The sequence below is a fragment of the Sprattus sprattus genome, assembly GCF_963457725.1.
Source record: "Sprattus sprattus genome assembly, chromosome: 11".
NCBI lineage: Eukaryota > Metazoa > Chordata > Actinopteri > Clupeiformes > Clupeidae > Sprattus > Sprattus sprattus.
The window spans coordinates 20,352,193-20,370,600 of NC_137909.1; the positions used below are offsets into that span (position 1 = coordinate 20,352,193).

The 18,408-nt window shown below is 42.2% G+C and overlaps 1 protein-coding gene across 1 annotated transcript; it reads left to right on the forward strand.

Moving 5' to 3' along the window:
* Positions 1-800: 800 nt before the first annotated feature.
* Positions 801-17,749, forward strand: svopb (SV2 related protein b; the record flags this gene model as incomplete). The annotated part of the gene is made up of 16 exons (XM_080847510.1): positions 801-859; positions 1,655-1,815; positions 5,053-5,138; positions 7,354-7,452; positions 8,214-8,285; positions 8,610-8,734; positions 9,025-9,088; positions 9,497-9,622; positions 9,873-10,001; positions 10,757-10,830; positions 10,950-11,026; positions 16,118-16,225; positions 16,310-16,421; positions 16,837-16,918; positions 17,318-17,407; positions 17,516-17,749. The coding sequence occupies 16 exons, from the start codon at positions 801-803 to the stop codon at positions 17,747-17,749; spliced, it is 1,698 nt and encodes a 565-aa protein (XP_080703636.1).
* Between the last annotated feature and the right edge of the window lie 659 nt (positions 17,750-18,408).

The window sequence follows — 18,408 nt, forward strand, 5'->3', positions numbered from 1 at the left end:
CTACCTTCCCTCCACACTTTGAATAACAACCTTATGTTCCTACGGGCTGTATTTCGAATGTACACTCTTAAGAAACTGCAGGTTCGCTCCACCCACAAATCTTACCTGGTATGAACAAATAACGAGTAACGGTTCTGACTCCTCCAAGAGATGTAGTATACCTAAAATAATGTCGTTGAATGTGATTACAAATAAGATGTCATGAGGATGGTGCGGGTAAAGTGGGGCTTCTGCCTTGGATGAGTGAAATTGAAACTAGAATCGACACTTTGATGCAAACACGCAGGATGCATGAACAGCTGTACGCAAAATAGGCAGCCTGATGAACCAAATGATGACAGGCTTCACAGCTTTGCAGAAGTGTTCTTTTTGCTTTGGTACAAAAGAACAAGCATTTCTATCACTTAATTTTTCACATCAGCCTGTGATAAGCCTGTTAGACCTGTAAGCAGTTTGAAAACCAACACAGGGACTTTTTCAAGGCACCAAATATTACATTTTATATTTGATATATGCACAGCATGAGCATGTGCTCTACCGACAGCTATCCCCGCTTATGTGTGTCTTAGGGGTGTCGCCCTCAAGAGACTTAAATAATCACCAGGATACAGGTAGAGGTGTGTCAGGTTTAGAGAACCCTCCTTCTCCTTACCAACTGTGTTACGTACTTCCTCCTTATTGTAAAAGGAGAGCATATGACAAACTGGTCTAACCTGTTGCTGCGTCCAAATCAGTCTTACCCTAGTCTTCTTACTGATACTACTATTTTAGGACTTCTGGTCACTCATGCCTGCAGTGAAATGACAGACTGGGGTACCCCTTCAAACATTGGCTACCAGCGATGGAGAGACACAGACAGGTACGTTGATAATGTTTTGCTTCTGGTGACATGGGTAAAACAGTGGTTGACCACCCTCTTCTTGAAAATGGGGAACGTGTCACAGCATGCCTAGAGATTTTTCTTGTGGTTTTTCTTGCGGCTGATGGTGGTAATGTGAGGAAGGCTGCCACGACAGATAGATACATAAAGACTATCTGGCTGCCATTGTTTTAATAGTGGATACAAGGGTTGGAGTCAAGTCACCACTTCATGCATTCCTAAGCATTAATGCTACATGTTTTCTATGATTCAATAGTTGTTATAGCACTTAAGGGATGATTTTTTTTGAGAGTTTGTACTCTAGTTAAGTAAAATTTACATGCACATTTTAACTTAAGAGCCTTTAATGACATTTAAAGTCAGGCTTTGTCAGCATAAAAGTGTGTCATACACAACACTGAAGTGCAGAACACTACCAACTTCTGCGAGGCACTGTGTTCACTGTGTGACATTATTACACACTACCACAGGTGTGAGGAAACTGGAGATATAGAACAATGTGATGGTCTGTTTGTGTGTGTGTGTGTGTGTATACAGTATATACTATATAGATATACAGATAGATAGATAGAAAGATAGATAGATAGATAGATAGATAGATAGATAGATAGATAGATAGATAGATAGATAGATAGATAGATAGGATATATTTTTGTGTGTGTGTGTTTTGTGTTTGTGTGTGTGCACATCTGTGCTTGTGTCAGTGAGAAGATCTGAAAGCTCTCAGAACCAAAAGAATCCAGTTGTCACAGGTTTTCTATGGTATGTTTTCAGTGTGCTATTTAGGCATGGAAGAAGAAGGCTGTCCTCCACCACAGAGGAATATTGTGGAGATGACGAGCTCTATGTTCAAGGTGTGCCAACAGTCCTGGGGCAGGTAGAACTTGGGGATGGACGACAACCTGTGACCAGGAGACAAGACAATGAGACAATTGGTAAGCAGCAACCAATTAGGTCAAAATAATGTGAGCAAAAACAAGAACTACCTCCAAACCACCCAGCAGCGTTATTTGAGAGCTCATCTCAGGGCTATGTGACAAAGAAGGTAAAGAATTAATTTTGAACTTTAGGTATGGTCTGTCGTTAGCACACAGGTAACATAAAATGTCTGCTGCTACTGATAATCAACCTAATCACAAGCTGACTGCACACAGAATAATAATAATAATAATAATAATAATAATAATTCATTTTTCTATAGCGCTTTTCTAAATTCTCAAAGTCGCTTTACATGTGTAGTGCCAAACAAGACAACAATAAAATATTTAAGACAAACGATCAAACAAAACAAACAGACAGAACATTTTAAAAAGAAAAGCTGAACATATGAGTCTTATGGTGGAGTGGAGGGAGCAGGGGATTAGGAGGTGAAGGCAAGGTTGAAAAGGTGAGTTTTGAGGGTGTGTTTAAATAGTGCTATGTTGGGAGCCTGACGGATGGGGGAGGGAGGGCATTCCAGAGGGAGGGTGCAGCAACAGAGAGAAGGCCCTGTCAGGCCCTGGCTACTCCTGATGGTCTCAAGAGTGTTTGCGCCGGCGGACCTGAGGCAACAGGTAGGGGCATGGAGGGGGAGGAGGTCAGAGAGGTAGGGAGGGACTAGGTTGTTTACGGATTTGTATGTGGTGAGTAATATTTTGGAGTTAATCCCGTGTTTGACCGGGAGCCAGTGGAGGTTGCGGAGGACCGGGGTGATATGTTCATAGCGGCGGGTGGAGGTGAGCAGACGAGCGACAGAGTTCTGAACATTTCGTAGTTTGTTAAGGACCGTGTTTAGAGAGCCATACAGGATGCTATTGCAGTAATCATGTCTGGAGGTAATGAAGGCATGAATTAGAGTTTGGGTGGTGGCAAAGGACAGGGAGGGCCAGAGGAGCGCAATGTTCTTGAGGTGGAAGAAGGCGGTTTTGGCGTTGGGTAAGAAAGAGACGGTGGGAGTTAAGATGATACCAAGGTTACGGACCTTGGTGGAGGGGGTGATGGTGGAGCCGTCAATGTTGAGAGAAAAAGTCTGGGCTGAGCGGGTGAGATGTTAAGGGCCGATTATGAGTTTTTCAGATTAATTGCAGTTGAGTTTGAGAAAATTCGGTTACATACATCCATGATTTTGTATCAGCAAGACAGGTGGTGAGAGTGGAGTGAGTGACTGAGTTGATGGCCTTAGAAGAGAGGTAGAGTTGGGTGTCATCAGCGTAGCTGTGGAAGTCGAAACCGTGGCGACGGATGATTTGGCTAAGGGGAAGGATGTGAATGATGACGAGGAGGGGACAGAGCATGGAACCTTGGGGGACACCGTGGGTGACTGGGGAGGTGGAGGATTTGCAGTTGTTTATGGAAATGAATTGATGTCGGTCTGAGAGATATGAGGTGAACCAGGAGAGGGCAGTGCCAGTTATGCCAAGGGAGTGCTGGAGGAGTATGTCATTTGTGACTTTCAGTAGGGCAGTTTTTGTGTTGTGTTTGGAACGGAAGCCAGATTGGAAGGGTTCGTAGAGGTTATGGAGATTGAAGTGGGACATGAGTTGTGAGCCAACAGCTCTCTCAAGGACTTTGAACAGGTAGGGGAGGTTGGAGATGGGTCGAGAAAAGGGTTCTGGGGTTGTGGGAGCCAGATTGGATGATGGAGTTTAAAGGCGTCCAGGTGAACAGTGAGTCCAGTTTTTTTGGCCAGACAATCAAGTTGACGGCCATGCCGTTTGAGGTGGTGAAGTTGGTCAGTGTACCAGGGGCCGGAGCATGTGAGAGAGGTGAGTTTTTACTTTATTGGGGCGACGATGTCAAAACAGGAGGAAAGTGCATCATTATAGTAGTTGACCAGGGCAGTAGGGGAGACAGTAAGAATAGGGGCAGAGACGGTGGTAGCCAAGGTGGAGTAGAGTGAGGGGAGGTTAATGGACTTGATGTTCCGGAATGTTATGGTGTGATTCTGCTTAACATGGGGGGTGGGGGTGTCAATGTCCAAGGTGATAGTCAGGTGGTCAGAGATGGTGAGGTTGATGCTGGTTAGATTGCTGATGGAAATGCCGGCTGTGCAGACCAGGTCAAGGGTTGCAGATTATTCGGATCTCGGAAAAGTACAATATCCGCGTCATATAATGTCATACAGGAAGTGTAACATACTTTCAGGCATCTTTAGGGGTACCGAGACCTATTTTTTAGCCTTATACTCTAACCCTAACCCTAACCCTAAAAAATCCTAAGAACAAGTTGATTCTGACACTTAGAAAAACAGTATTCTACTTTTCCGGGATCCGATAAATCTGCAACCCAGGTGAAGTGCATAAAATAGTTTGTTAGTGATGGTTAAACATTACAAAAGCAGGGGGTGACATTTTTTGTAATATCCAGTAGGTGGCAGCCGTATTTATCTGACAGTCATGGCCTACCTTTTTTAACAAATTTTGTTTCATAATTTATTATATGGTTGGTCATAGTAGACTGATACTGGCAGGGGAGCCGTCAAGGCCTCAATAATTTACCTTTACAAATGTTCTTTTAAAATGAAGAGGTCCCTATGTCAACAATCAAATTGGCCATTTCACTTCCTCAGATGGCAGTCTCAATGGTTCCGAGACACCAGCGCTTCAAAACATCAGGTTTATATTGTATTAAAATTAAGAATATTTAGACCTGCATTTGAAATGTGCATTAAAATGAGTAAAATCCAGCTACCACTAAGGAGATACTGGGACAATGGGATCAGGCATTTCACACAGCTGCTAGTCATTAGCCCTTAATCTTGGGTTGGTTTGGTCAGATATTTTGAAATGGGTAAGTGGATGATTTATTCTCTGCTCTGCCAATAATGATATTAAATTCATAGAATAGAATAGAATCAAATTCAGTTGATGGCATGTATTGAGATTTCACCACCTGGAAAAGGGCTCTTTTAAATTAGTGAAATAAGTCGATGTATCTACATAGTTTCAAATAGTTGTTTAGTTTGACCCACGTATGACGTGTTAAGTCTGTTTCAGTTGAATTACCATATAACTGTGAGAGATATTTGCCTTACAAACTTTGATTTATTTTAACTTCTTGGTAAGGATGGCCTGCCCCCTTGTGTTGGAAATGTCATCTATAAACTTACAAGGAGATATAAAGGGCTTTCAGTTCAGAGACTTAGTTTCAATGAATCCCAAAACACTTCCTTAAATCTTAATCTGTCCCCACAGACTCATTCACTGTGGAGGAAGCTGTGGAGGCCATTGGGTTTGGAAGGTTTCAGTGGAAGCTTTCTATGCTCACTGGAATATCGTGGGTAAGACACACACATACACAAACACACATCACACACACAACATACACACACAACACACACACACACACACACACACACACACACACACACACACACACACACACACACACACACACACACACACACACACACACATTTAAATTATTTATTTGAATCCACCAATCATATTCTTTACAGAAAGGATTCAAACATTTCTCAGAGGTTAAATACAGCTTAGTGATTCATGGGTACAAGAAACATCTCCTACGCCAAACAGCAAGACTACCTATAACAGCTGATACAGAGCAGAACTTGACTAGTTGTTTGGATTGCCTCTTACTAAGTCCTGCCAGTCGTAGCCCACTGACCGAAAGCTTATGGACATGCCCCAGACTTCCAAATATCAAAACTACCAGCTTGCATGTATAGCCTAGGTCTCTTATTTTAGCAACAATGGGCTGGTATTTGGTCAGTTTGTCAAGGACGGCTATGTCCATGTAGAGGTCATAGACACAGGCTACTTCCAGGATTATTACCTCCCTTTTAACCTTGTCCAAGAAAAAGACATCAGGGGTGTTAGGGATGTTGCAGAACACATCATCAGAGCTGCCAAACCAATCCGGTATTATACGGGAGTGTTTGTATAGTGACACATTTGGGGGGAATACTCCCTTTACAGTACTAGCAATGAGGTCGACAATGCGGTCGTGGCGTGCAGTATAAAGTCCTTTGTATTTATTACATCCATTGACAATATGAGCAATGGATTCTAAGTGTTGGGTGGGATTGGAGTGCATTATGCAGTGTGGATGATGGTTGTGCGGGTACCACAATGCCAGGTTGTACTTGGTTGGCAGCACCTGTAGTCTGGCTTTCACAGTAAAGCAGAGGATGTCCTCTCCTACAGCAGCATTCCTGTAAACTGTATGTGAGACGGAGTGGTCAGCAAAGTCAAGGCATGCCAACTTCCCCTGCATTCTCAGTCCAGTCCAATGTTGTTTTGCCTCTGCCTGTTTAATGTTCAGGAGGGACTTTCTTGCAGTTTTGTTGTTGAGTGTTTGTTGTGTCCCATTGTGGTAGACAGTAGCCTCCACATTAACAGCCGGGTCTGTGACAACTGCATCAGATGCGTCTGGTGCAGGGTGTACTTTTTCTTTCTCCCATCTCAGTTGAACTGCCGCTCTGTTGCACAGGTCATTGAGGTCCGGCCAGTCTGACCGAACACCATAGCCTGCAGCTTGGGTGTCCAGCTTGCCATTACCTTTCCTCCTGAAGCCCAGGAAGTTATCCTGGCCAACATCTGCCAAGGGGACCTTTCTCCTCCTGAGGTCCAGTAGGAGGGAGGCTCTGGCTAGCTCTCGAACGGCAGCATCGTCATTGTTAAGCATCCTGATTAAGTGTGTCAGCCTTGTAGTGGTGTAGGTCCACTCCACATTAGGGACACCGAGCCCCCCCTCTCTGTGTGAAAGGAAGAGTATATCCCGAGTGGAGTGAGTGTTCAGACCCAGCCATCTCCTGACAGCTTCGACTGTTTTATTGTTCATGTCTTGTAGGACATTTTGTGGGATGTGGACATTGGCAAAGAGGTGTTGTATCTTTGCCAGGGCCACTTCTCTGATGGCCTCCAGTTTCATGACACACACACACACACACACACACACACACACACAGTAAACAGTTAACAGTTAACAGAGTCCTATGTATTCAGTAACACCTGTTAGATTTAGGTGAATATCATATATCAGACCATAACTCCACACACCAGACCATATCTCAAATGGACCCCCACTCTCAGTTTGAGTAACACCAGACCAGCTTGGTTCCTGGCCTTTATCCTGAGCCATTAGAAGTGATTCTTGGCCTTTGTCTATGTGATGTTTGGAGCCAGGCATATCGAGCATTTAGATAGCCTTTGGTCAAGCCAGAAATACCCCCCCCCCCCCCTGCCTAACACACCCATGTCACACCCTAGTCACAACCCTGTTATCCGAGGTTAACTGTGCTACCCGTCGGAATAAACGTAGTCTTTCGTTAAGCCTACTTCCACAAGTCTCTTACTCTGAACAAGCTTACTTGAACCAAGGAACTTTAGCGTTTTCATCAAGGAATTTGCCAAGAACAGCATACTCTTTCACACCTGATGGTAAATGTGTGACCTCATATGTGGCACAATTTGTATACACTTATAAGAGAACATGTGTCCATTTTCTGAGATGTGTTTTTATGATGCGGTCAGATGGCTGACTCCATGGAAATGATGATCCTGAGTATCCTGGCTCCTCAGCTCCACTGTGAGTGGAGGCTGCCCAGCTGGGAGGTGGCCTTCATTACATCCGTAAGTAACGTGTGGTTGTTTATTATTATAATGATCCCCCCGCCCACACACACACACACACACACACACACACACACACACACACACACACACACACACACACACACACACACACACACACACACACACACACACACACACACACACACACACACCTAGGGTTTGGATTAGGCTGTTTGGATAAGTGTTTGACATCATATGAACTAATATATCTAACATATTATTAATATTCATAAAAATAGTTGCTGTAGTTGTTATTGAGAATGTAAATAATTTTTGTTATTGTTGTTAAAATGTATCCCAGGTGTTTGAATAGGTGTTAATGAGACACCGTATCATGCATCAGGGGACCCAGAAACCTATGAACATCATAACACTGTCTGTTTGTCGCAGTGACTTAAAAACAGGGTTATATTTAGCTCTATCTGGAAAAAGAATGTGTGTCTTGGATTCTGATTAAAACGTATCACTCTGCCCAAATACACATTGTTTTTAATCGGGCTGAAGCTTAAATGCTGCGTTCACTCACTACAAGTCCAGTTATGGCTCTGATCAGAGTTTGAATATTATTTCGATCCTGTAGTTTTAACTGACAGAGCAAAGTGTAACTTAAAGCTATGGGTATCCTTTCCAAGGAGCATGCCAGATAAACGGAATAAACCTAAACTTACTAATACTGTATGTCCCAGATGACAGATGTGTCTACTGTAAAAAATAATAGGTGGTGATAGGTGGATCTTCCTTTTGCTGTATTTCTTTAGGTTGTCTTCATAGGAATGATGCTCAGCTCAACCTTATGGGGGAACATCTCTGACAAGTACGGGAGGAGAGTGGTGAGCTCATCTGGTTATGTTTGACGTAAATGGAACAGTATTATGTGAAGGGAATGTTCAAAATCTAAAAAACTATGCAGGGTCTGTGTGTGTGTGCATGTGTGTGTGCGTGTGCGTGTGCGTGTGCGTGTGCGCGTGTGTGTGTGCGTGTGCGCGCATGCGTGTGTGTGCGTGTGCGTGTGTGTGTGGGTGAAATCGTGCATGCGTGTGTGTGTGAATGAATGTGTGTGTCTATGCTTTCATTTGTGTGTTTTGTGTTTGAGTGTATGTGTATGTGTTTGGATTTTCTTAAAGGTACTTGTGTTTCTGCTGTCGTTGCTGTAGGGTCTGATAATGTGTATGGTGTGGACGCTGTACTATGGTTTACTGAGCGCCTTCGCTCCAGTGTACGGCTGGATTCTGATCCTGAGAGGCTTGGTGGGCTTTGGTTTAGGTGGAGCTCCACAGTCGTGAGTCTGCCTCATACTCTGACACTCTTTTAATTCAAATTCTATCTGTAATTTTATTCCAGTCTGTTTTAGGTTTATAAACATAGTTTGACATTTGTTTTCCTATTTCAACATGACTGATGGGTATTCTATACAACATACTTTTTTATCCTTCTCGCCAGCTACTAAAATGATATTTGAAGGGCTAACTTTAAATAGAATCATAATCCATCTTGTAAACACAGAGTCTGAAGTTAATCATAATGAAATATAATTGCAGTTACCAATTTAGGATATTCTCTTTCTTCAAGGGTAACCCTATACTCAGAATTCCTTCCATCCAAGTCCCGAGGCATCTCTATAATGCTGCTCGAGGTATTGCAAGTCAACAGCCTCTGTCCTTTTCCACTGCCTCTGTCATCAAATGCTTTAGGCCACCTATTACTATTCACCAATGTCACACATTTCTACTCTGTTAGCAGGAATACTCTTTACGCAGTGGCAATATTATGAGAGACAATGAAAAAACAGAATGTATCTTTAAGAGTATATTTTTCACTTAATCCAAAACATTCAGTGCCGTCCAAGCCCACTCCATTTCTAAAGAGTTTAAAAGATGAATGAATGAATAATTAAGCATGTTGGAGAGTATTGTGTCCATGTTAACGTCTGATTCATAAGATTTATCAAACAATATACTATATGTATGTATGTGGGAAAACTTGTGAGGCATTTATACATCTTATAAAAACCCAGTGATCTCATCTCTCTCTCTGCTTGCAGGTGTTCTGGGCACTGGGTGCGGTGATTGAGGTGCTGTTGGCCATGTTTGTGATGCCCACCCTAGGGTGGCGCTGGCTGCTGGCTTTCTCCACAGCACCTGTTGTGTTATTTACAGCACTGTGTTTTGTAAGTATCAGAGCCCATTATCAGTGTTGTTTTATGACTGCTCACCTTATCATATAGATAATTGTGAGCCAAGACCTCAACAGTTTATTCTGTAAGTGCTTCATAAATGTGAATGCCTTGACAAAATGTGCTTTGTCCTGTGTTTTTGTCCAGTAGTTTTTAGTCTTCATTCAGTCTGCTGTTTATTGTCTCGGAGGAAAAAAGGCATTTAACCTTACAACATGTAAAAGTATGCCTGTCTGTGTCACAGTGGCTTCCTGAGAGTGCCCGGTATGATGTACTGGCTGGCAACAGTGACAAGGCTCTGGCCACTCTAAAGAGGATAGCAGCAAACAACGGCACAGAGATGCCGAAGGGGAGACTCATAGCGGACAGACAGGTAAGGGTCACCTTGACACTGGGGTGCAGGGTTAGGGCACTATAGGGTTAGAATACTGTAGGGATTAGGGTTTGTGTAGGGTTAGGGTACTGTAGGGTTTAAGGTACTGTAAGGTTAGGGTACTGTAAGGTTAGGGTACTGTAGGGTTAGGGTACTTAAGGGTTAGAGTACTGTAGGGTTAGGGTACTGTAAGGATAGGGTACTGTAAGGTTAGGGTACTGGAGGGTTAGGTACTGGAGGGTTAGGGACTGTAGGGTTTAAGGTACTGTAAGGTTAGGGTACTGTAAGGTTAGGGTACTGTAGGGTTAGGGTACTGTAAGGTTAGGGTACTGTAGGGTTAGGGACTGTAGGGTTTAAGGTACTGTAAGGTTAGGGTACTGTAGGGTTAGGGTACTGTAAGGTTAGGGTACTGGAGGGATAGGGTACTGTAAGGTTAGGGTTTGTGTAGGGTTAGGGGACTGGAGGGTTAGGGTACTGTAAGGTTAGGGTACTGGAGGGTTAGGGACTGTAGGGTTTAAGGTACTGTAAGGTTAAGCTACTGTAGGGATAGGGTACTGTAATATTATTATGGATGAAATCAGCTGACAAAGTAAAACGGTTATCAGAATCACGTTTATTGGCCAAGTAAGTTTGCCCAAGAAATTTGAGAATTCTAAGAAATATATACAGGGAGGAATGGCTATATACAGGATTATTATGATTGCGTATTAAGGCTCTTATTGCGTGTGCTTGATTTTCATGTTGAACTCATTCAGGATGAACGTGGTAAGATAAAGGACCTCCTGACTCCTGAGTACCGCAAGACTACTATACTGCTTTGGCTTATCTGGTAAGTTTGTCTGGTCTACATCATTGTATTTTCCATCCATGGTGTTTCTCCGTGCATAAACTGTATCCCAAAATAAATCAACATTCAAGACTGATCGTTTTATGATGTGCCTCCTGCAGGTTCTCCAATGCTTTTGCTTATTATGGTCTGGTCCTACTAACGACAGAGCTCTTCCAGGCAGGTGACATATGTGGAGGTAAGTTTAGTATGCTGTGGTCTCTGCTGTAAGTAATTAGGTTCTCCCAAAATACATATTGCCATTAATCCCCTAAATGGAGTTTTACTGGGTGGTTCATAGACTTTTGTAGCAAAGTGCTTGCGCACTTCCTGTGTGTCCACAGAACACAGTATTGTTGAAATAAAGACTCACCTTCACTAACAACTGGTCCTGGGCAAGAGTATCCTACTTTTATTTATAATTAAGCACTATGTCTTAGATCAGGGGTTTTCAAAGTGGGTGCCGCGGCACCCTGGGGTGACGTGACACATGCTCAGGGGTGCCGTGGAATGGCCCAAGGCTTGATCATTTAATATATATCAATTTCAAAATTAATTTTATTGTAATTATATAAATAAAAAAATGTATTTGCAGCACAAACAACAATAGGCTACAGTTTACAGTTGATTCAGGGCGTAACATCAACAACAGCTCTCTCGTTGACTTTGTTTGTTATTCCGTATTGACAGCAGTGAAGGTAGGCGCAATGGATACACTTTTAAAGAGAGTGCATCCATCTCCACAGTAACAAACATCGGAATCGAATTTAGCAAATAGAAAAGTGAGCCATTATAACGACCCGTACCTCCAGTATGTTGCGAGTTCTGCAGGGAGACGTTGGCTAATGCAGCCATGGTGCCTAGCAAGTTGGCAAGGCACCTGGAGACCAAGCACCCGACACACCACAACAAAGACTAGAATATTTTGAAAGACTTAAAACGCAGAATACCACACAGAGCGAACGCTTTCTACCGTGCGTGTGTCTGAGAAGGCACAAAAGACTAGTTTTTTAGTTGCCGAGTTGCTTGCCAAATCTAAAATGCACACACTTCAGAAAAAAAATCCCCCTCTCTGATAACACGATCAAACGTCGCATTGATGATATGTCGGAGAACATGGAATCTGTACTGAGTGAGAAACTATGGCTAAGGGGGACATTTGCGCTTAAAATAGACGAGTCCACTGATGTTAGTGGCCTTTGCCAGATGATCGTTAACGTGAGATACAGTATGTGGATGAGGACAAATTTACAGAGAACTTTATTTTGCAAAGAACTGGACAACCATGCTAAACTTAATGGGACACATGTGCTCGTCTTTGACGGCAGAGTTTGTTAATGGGAGGAGGGATTGTGGACAGTGCCACACCTGAGGCAAAGGCTGTCAGTTGAACAGGACCTCCGTGTTGCACTGTCAACAATCCCTCCTTGCACTAATAAACTATGCAGTCAGAGACAGGCACATGTGTCCCACTAAGTTGATAAGTTGTCTGAAGATTTGTTCCATCCTGCTATGTTTTGTTACTGCCAGCTAATTTCTCGATTATTACCCATACGTTTTGGCTGTGATATAGTTGTGAGAGGGACAGACGTTGTCTGTTCATATTCTGTTCACTATTTATTCAAAAGTTCTATTACATTAGTTGAATTACAGTTTTTCACTATTGCTAAAACCCGTTTTTCAAAACAATAACGGCTTTCTCAAAACTGCACACAGAAAACTGAAAACCTCACACACAAAATGCTAAACCTGACAATCCCTTTGCAAGATGACTCTTTGCTATCAAATCTCTTAACTGTTCACAAAATGGAACTCATGTTTTCATTTGGTACACACAGCCATATTTTCACACACACATACATTCATTTAGTACACACATCTAAGCATTTGCTGCACACTACCAAGCATTTACAGCACACAGAAGTGCAAAATTGAAAACACAATCATCGAAACACACCATATGAATGACAATGACTCATTGAGCCATTTCTCCTTTTGTAAAATATATCAGTGTAGGCCTACATTTTTCATAGTCAAACATAAAACAGCAATACCGTTGTTCTAACAAACCATATTTACAATTTCAGTCTCCTGTTCAACCAAACACTAGATTGTATTGACATAAAATTGTATACAAAATGCTTATAGTTTTTCTCAATTGCATACACACATTTTTTGAAAGCATGCCTCGTTTTCTCAAAACTCTAAACACAAATCCCAAAACAACTTACAAAAAAATGCAAAACCCTTTATATCTCCTGGAAAATGCTACTTTGCTTTCAAAAAATATAACGGGTTTGTTTTCTTCCTCCACAGTGTGGTTCTCTTTCAGTCCTACAAAATACAAATACTGTGAGCACACTATATTCTATTGATATGCAGATTACAGTACAAGGCAAACAGATTTCGTACTTGTTCTCCATCCTGAAGGTTCTAATGAAAAACCATGAAAACATGGTCTACCACAGCGGCCCAAATCTCATTAGAGATGACCATTCTCCTTCTTCTTTCTCCTCCTCCTCCTTCTTCACCTTGTCCTCATTCTCTTCCTCCTCCTTGTCCTCCTCTTCCTTCTCTCTGTCCTCCTACTCCTCAACCTCCAAGTCCTCCTCCTTCTTGTCCTCCTCTTCCTCCTCCTCTCACTCTTACCCCTCTCTTTCTCTGGTTGTCGATCGTTTCAATAGTTTACCAAACAAAACAGAGGCTCAAGACACTTTTATGGTGCCGTCCTCACTGCAAATTGGTCAAAAGACCTGAAAGTTTCGAGATTTGACTATTTGTGTCTTGCAGGTTGATGCTTTGAGATTTTACTTGAAAATTGTGTGCAACAACAGAACTTTGTGTACAATGTTTTGACAACAACGTGATGTGTAATTGACATCAGTGTGTTCACAAGGAAAATCAGAGTCTAATGCAGATAAGGGAGTCTTAAGTATTTCCCACTTGGGGCGAGCGATTGATACATGACGCGAAGGTTGTGCAGATTGTGCCGAATTTTCGCTTTTTACTTCTTAACAATAGTGAAAAACTGTAAAGAGAGTGGTTAATTTGAATATAACAAAACTGAGATAAACCTCACCTTCTTAATGTAATGCCTTTAATAAAAGCAGTTATAGCCTATTCAACACATCACAAGGTTAAATCAAATGGCCTAAAGTACAAATATGACATAAAAAATAGGGGTGCCGTGGATGGAGAGAGATATGTTTAGAGGTGCCGTGAGCCAGAAAAGTTTGGGAACCACTGTCTTAGATAGTCTAAGTAGTAAGGCACAATAATTTCAACTCTCAGCAATGATAACCTAGGCAGAGGGCAAAAATAGACTGTTGCTCCGCCAGGTTGATGTCTGCGTTTTACAGGTGGTAAAGGTGGTGTTTAAAAAAAATGCAGCCAGACATGCAGAGATGTCCTCAGTGTTCTTCTTTCAGGTGTTGTAGTGTATTATAAAAGTGCAATGGTGTATGCATTATGCTTTCCCTTCTAGAGAGGGCGCAAAACGTCACGCTTGTGTTTTAAACAAAGATTTCTCTAAATTGCGTCAGTGGATTTTGTTCACTCTTTGTTATACATCTTTCAGGTGTGGTCATTTATTGTAAAAGTGCAAAGGTTTGTGAATTGTACCAAAGGCGTGGATAACTTCAAATGGAGTGAATTAAAGTCAATCGGCACCGTGAACTTAAGAATAGCTGGGGGGCAAAAATAAAGTGAAGGATAGCTTGATACCTGTGAGTGTAGCCAGTCAGGTGAAAGTAGTGATGCTCTAGCGCAGCCTGTTAAACCAACAACTACTTCAGAGTCGTTTGCGATTGTAACTTTATATGAAAAAAGCTCACAAAGTTACATGGTGAAGACGTAGGGCTCACTTGTGCTGGGCCAATCATGTTTGCGTTTAGAATCTTGCTTAATTATGCAATTAGCTAAATTATTTTGATTAAATAAGCTTTTGGTCATGCGCGTCAAACTTTGCTTTTTAGCCAGTCGCATTGCCCATCAAATGAAATTAGGGCCCATGGTGTCTTAACAACATGACGAAAGATGGATTTGAACAAACTCCTCCAAACGCTGAAAGATATGCATTTTGTTCTTGCACATACTGTTTGTTCTTGCCAATTTGTGGTCAAGCAGGACAACCGAGCCATACCTTAAGTCTCACGTACACTTTATAAATGATGACTTCCAGTTGAAGAGTCGCTGCATGCAAACGTCATACTCCCCTGTTGGCCACATGGGAGGGAATATTGCCCATGTACTTAGAGCTCGGTTGTTCACCTGGTATCTGTGGAAGAGGACCAGATGTGCATCACCACTGATAAGGTATCAAACGTTATCAAAGCTATGGAACTAAATAAATGGATCAGGTTACAGGGGTTTGGCCACAGGCTGCATTTTGTGATTGGTAAGTTTAGGCCTATCTCACTCTCTTTCAGACAATGTTATGAAAGATGACACAAGAGTAAATAGGGTAACGGGACTTTCTCACACAGTTGAAAAAAGAAGACCACACCGTGGAGAAGATCTGCCGGAGCACTCATTGATTACAGGGACCAACAAGATGGGGCTCGAGGTAAAGGATGATTGGGAAGATGTTGAAGCAGAGCAAGGCCTTGTGTCAGGTTCTGTCCAAAGACAGGGATTCACGTCACCTGGTCCCCAAGTGAATCAATCATCAACGCCCTGCATCTTATCAAGGAGTTTCCAGATGCCCTTTCTGGTGAAGCGTATGTGTCATTTCTGAAGCCAGTCCTGCATCTCCTGAGAGCATCAACCGTGGCTGAAAATGGCGTGAAAATGACGATAGACCTTACCAAGACAATAAAGTCAAGAGTCCTCGGCTACATGGAAGATAAGTACAGCCACACAAGAGCTTCTGGGTAATACTTCGTTCCATGATCCAAGATTCAAGATTAACTACATAAGCGCAGAAATCACTGTCCCAGACAAAGCAAGAGTGAAGCTGGAAATGGAACATATGCAATTTAAGCTATTGTATTTGATTACATTGATTGGCAGTTTTTAAGTGTTTACATAGAATGCCAAGTTGCTCAAAATGTCATTACTTGATATTGCAAATCAAATTGCAATCGCAATTGCAAAATCTTTCAGAAAAATCTCAATTAGATATTTTCCCTAAATCAATCAGCCGTAGTGTTCTGTAAACACCCATTACATCAGGTTTATATCTGTATATGGAAGCGATTGTACATTTACTTATTTTTTAAACTCATGCAGAGTCTATGTTTGGTCAATGGACACCTGGAGCCGCGACTAATTTATATTTTGTTGTTTTTAGTGACCACAGGCAGAGCCAAAGTAGAACCAAGTTGCAGTTTAGAGTGCTCCTCCCTCACATTAGATGACTATAAGGACCTCCTGTTGACGACCCTGGCTGAATTTCCAGGTATGCCCAATTACACACACATATATAACTAAACTAAACCTGATTTGAAGTACCCTCTTAATTAAAAGTAATCAATCTGTGCAGGCCTGTTGGTAACCCTCTGGCTGATGGACCGTATTGGTCGAAAGAAAAGCATGATAATGTGTTTCGTGGCATTCTCTCTGAGTGTCCTGCCCCTCTACGCCTGCATTGGGAGGTCAGTACAAACATTTGCCCACATAAGATACCCCAATTTATGTTTACTATTGCATGTAAAGGGCATGTAGACTAAGGGATATTATCACACATCTACAAAGTATGTCATTCAGGAAAGGTATTGATTCAAATAACCAGGTGGTGGCTGAGGTTTCGGTTAAGTCTGTCTTATCAGCCAGTAATTCCTACTAAGCCTATAAGAACCGTGTTTACCTAGTGCTTAGTTATGGTACATACTTTAATTCTGCACAGATGCACGTATGTATAGGATATCTCCATTTCAAGCAACTATTCTTACTCGTTTTCTCAGTTCAAGCTGCTACAGATGGTTGAAATACAGGATGTTGAGTTTATTTTGTACATTAGCTGAGTAGTAGTACATGCATAATTGTTTCTCCTGCTCTCTGCAACCACAGGACGGCTCTGACAGTTTTCATCTTCATTGCGAGAGCTTTTATCACGGGCGGATGGCAGGCAGCGTACGTCTACACACCTGAGGTAATCTAGTGTTCAGGCAGCATACGTCTACTACACACCTGAGGTAATCTAGTGTTCAGGCAGCATACGTCTACACACCTGAGTTAATCTAGTGTTCAGGCAGCATACGTCTACACACCTGAGGTAATCTAGTGTTCAGGCAGTATTCAATCTCACAGTGAGACGTACACTGTTGTAGATCCACTATCTCAACGTGTTACAGAAAACACCAGCCAATTAAATCTTCTCTCCTTGCGTTCTACATCTCAAGATAGATGTTGATAGCTGTGGCTCTTTGTAGGAGAATATTTGCTTCAGTGGCACATGAAAAAGAAGTCAGATTTACAGAGTCTGTTCTTTCAACATTGAAACTTCATGCCGAGAAGATAATCAACAGTAATCATGTTCTCCCCTTTGCAGGTTTACCCAACTGTAATAAGAGCTGTTGGCATTGGAACCAGCAGTGGCTTTGCCAGAGTTGGTGCTCTGCTTACCCCGTTTGTGGCACAGGTACACGACTCTAGAAAATAATTACTAAACTAAACTAATGTCAACTTATCAGAGGAGGCACAACCCATTACTTAACTGTCTTCATGTTATTGTTTTCCTTTTTTTCAGGTGCTGTTGAGGTCATCTGTTTACCTGACACTGTCCGTGTACTGCGCTTGCTCTTTACTGGCCGCAGTGGCAGCTTGGGCCCTGCCCATAGAGACAGCAGGCCGAGCCCTACAGGAGTCCAGTCAGCTTAATAACAGCAACAACCAGGACACAAACACATCCAGTCCGCAAAAAGCCTCTCAGGCCAACTATGGCTCCCAGAACGGCCAATCACAAGGGCCATCATGTTTATAATTCCTCTCTCTCGTTATTCCTCTCCTCTACGTCCCGGTCCAGTTAAGCATTGGAGAAGTAGTTGGTGATGACAGTATGGACTGGAGAACACACAATTCTAGAAACATTAGTGACACTGCTGCTGTGCTAGTCACAGGCAGATGATCAGAGGACGAACATATGGTGATCAGAGACTGGTGTGGATCTTTGCCAGACTGAAGCTGTATCTATTCTAGAATGAGTTTGAATCTGGACTGTGATATTGTACTTGACACACATACATTGCACAGCATACTGTGGTATGCCTCTGATTTACCTGGTCTAACCGATGACTCTTCACTTGACTCACTGAACATGCAGAAAATTCAGTGTTATTCTTATTCTTAATATTCTGTTTATTTATTTGTGTTCTGTTATGGTATTAAATTAAGTCAAACTTAGAAACATTGACACTCGGATGTGCATTCAGCTTTCAGTAATGTTGTTGTTCCTGTTCCTGTTACAGCCATGCTCAATCCCCAGGGAGTAGGCCTACACATTCTGATAGAACATGCCGTAGGCTACCTATGAGTAACTTTGAGAGTGTCTGCTCAATAAATCTATATGAATGTAATGCAACAACAAAAACCAAAAACACATTTTTGATGTGTTTCTAAACTGACATTGCTTTCTTAGCCATG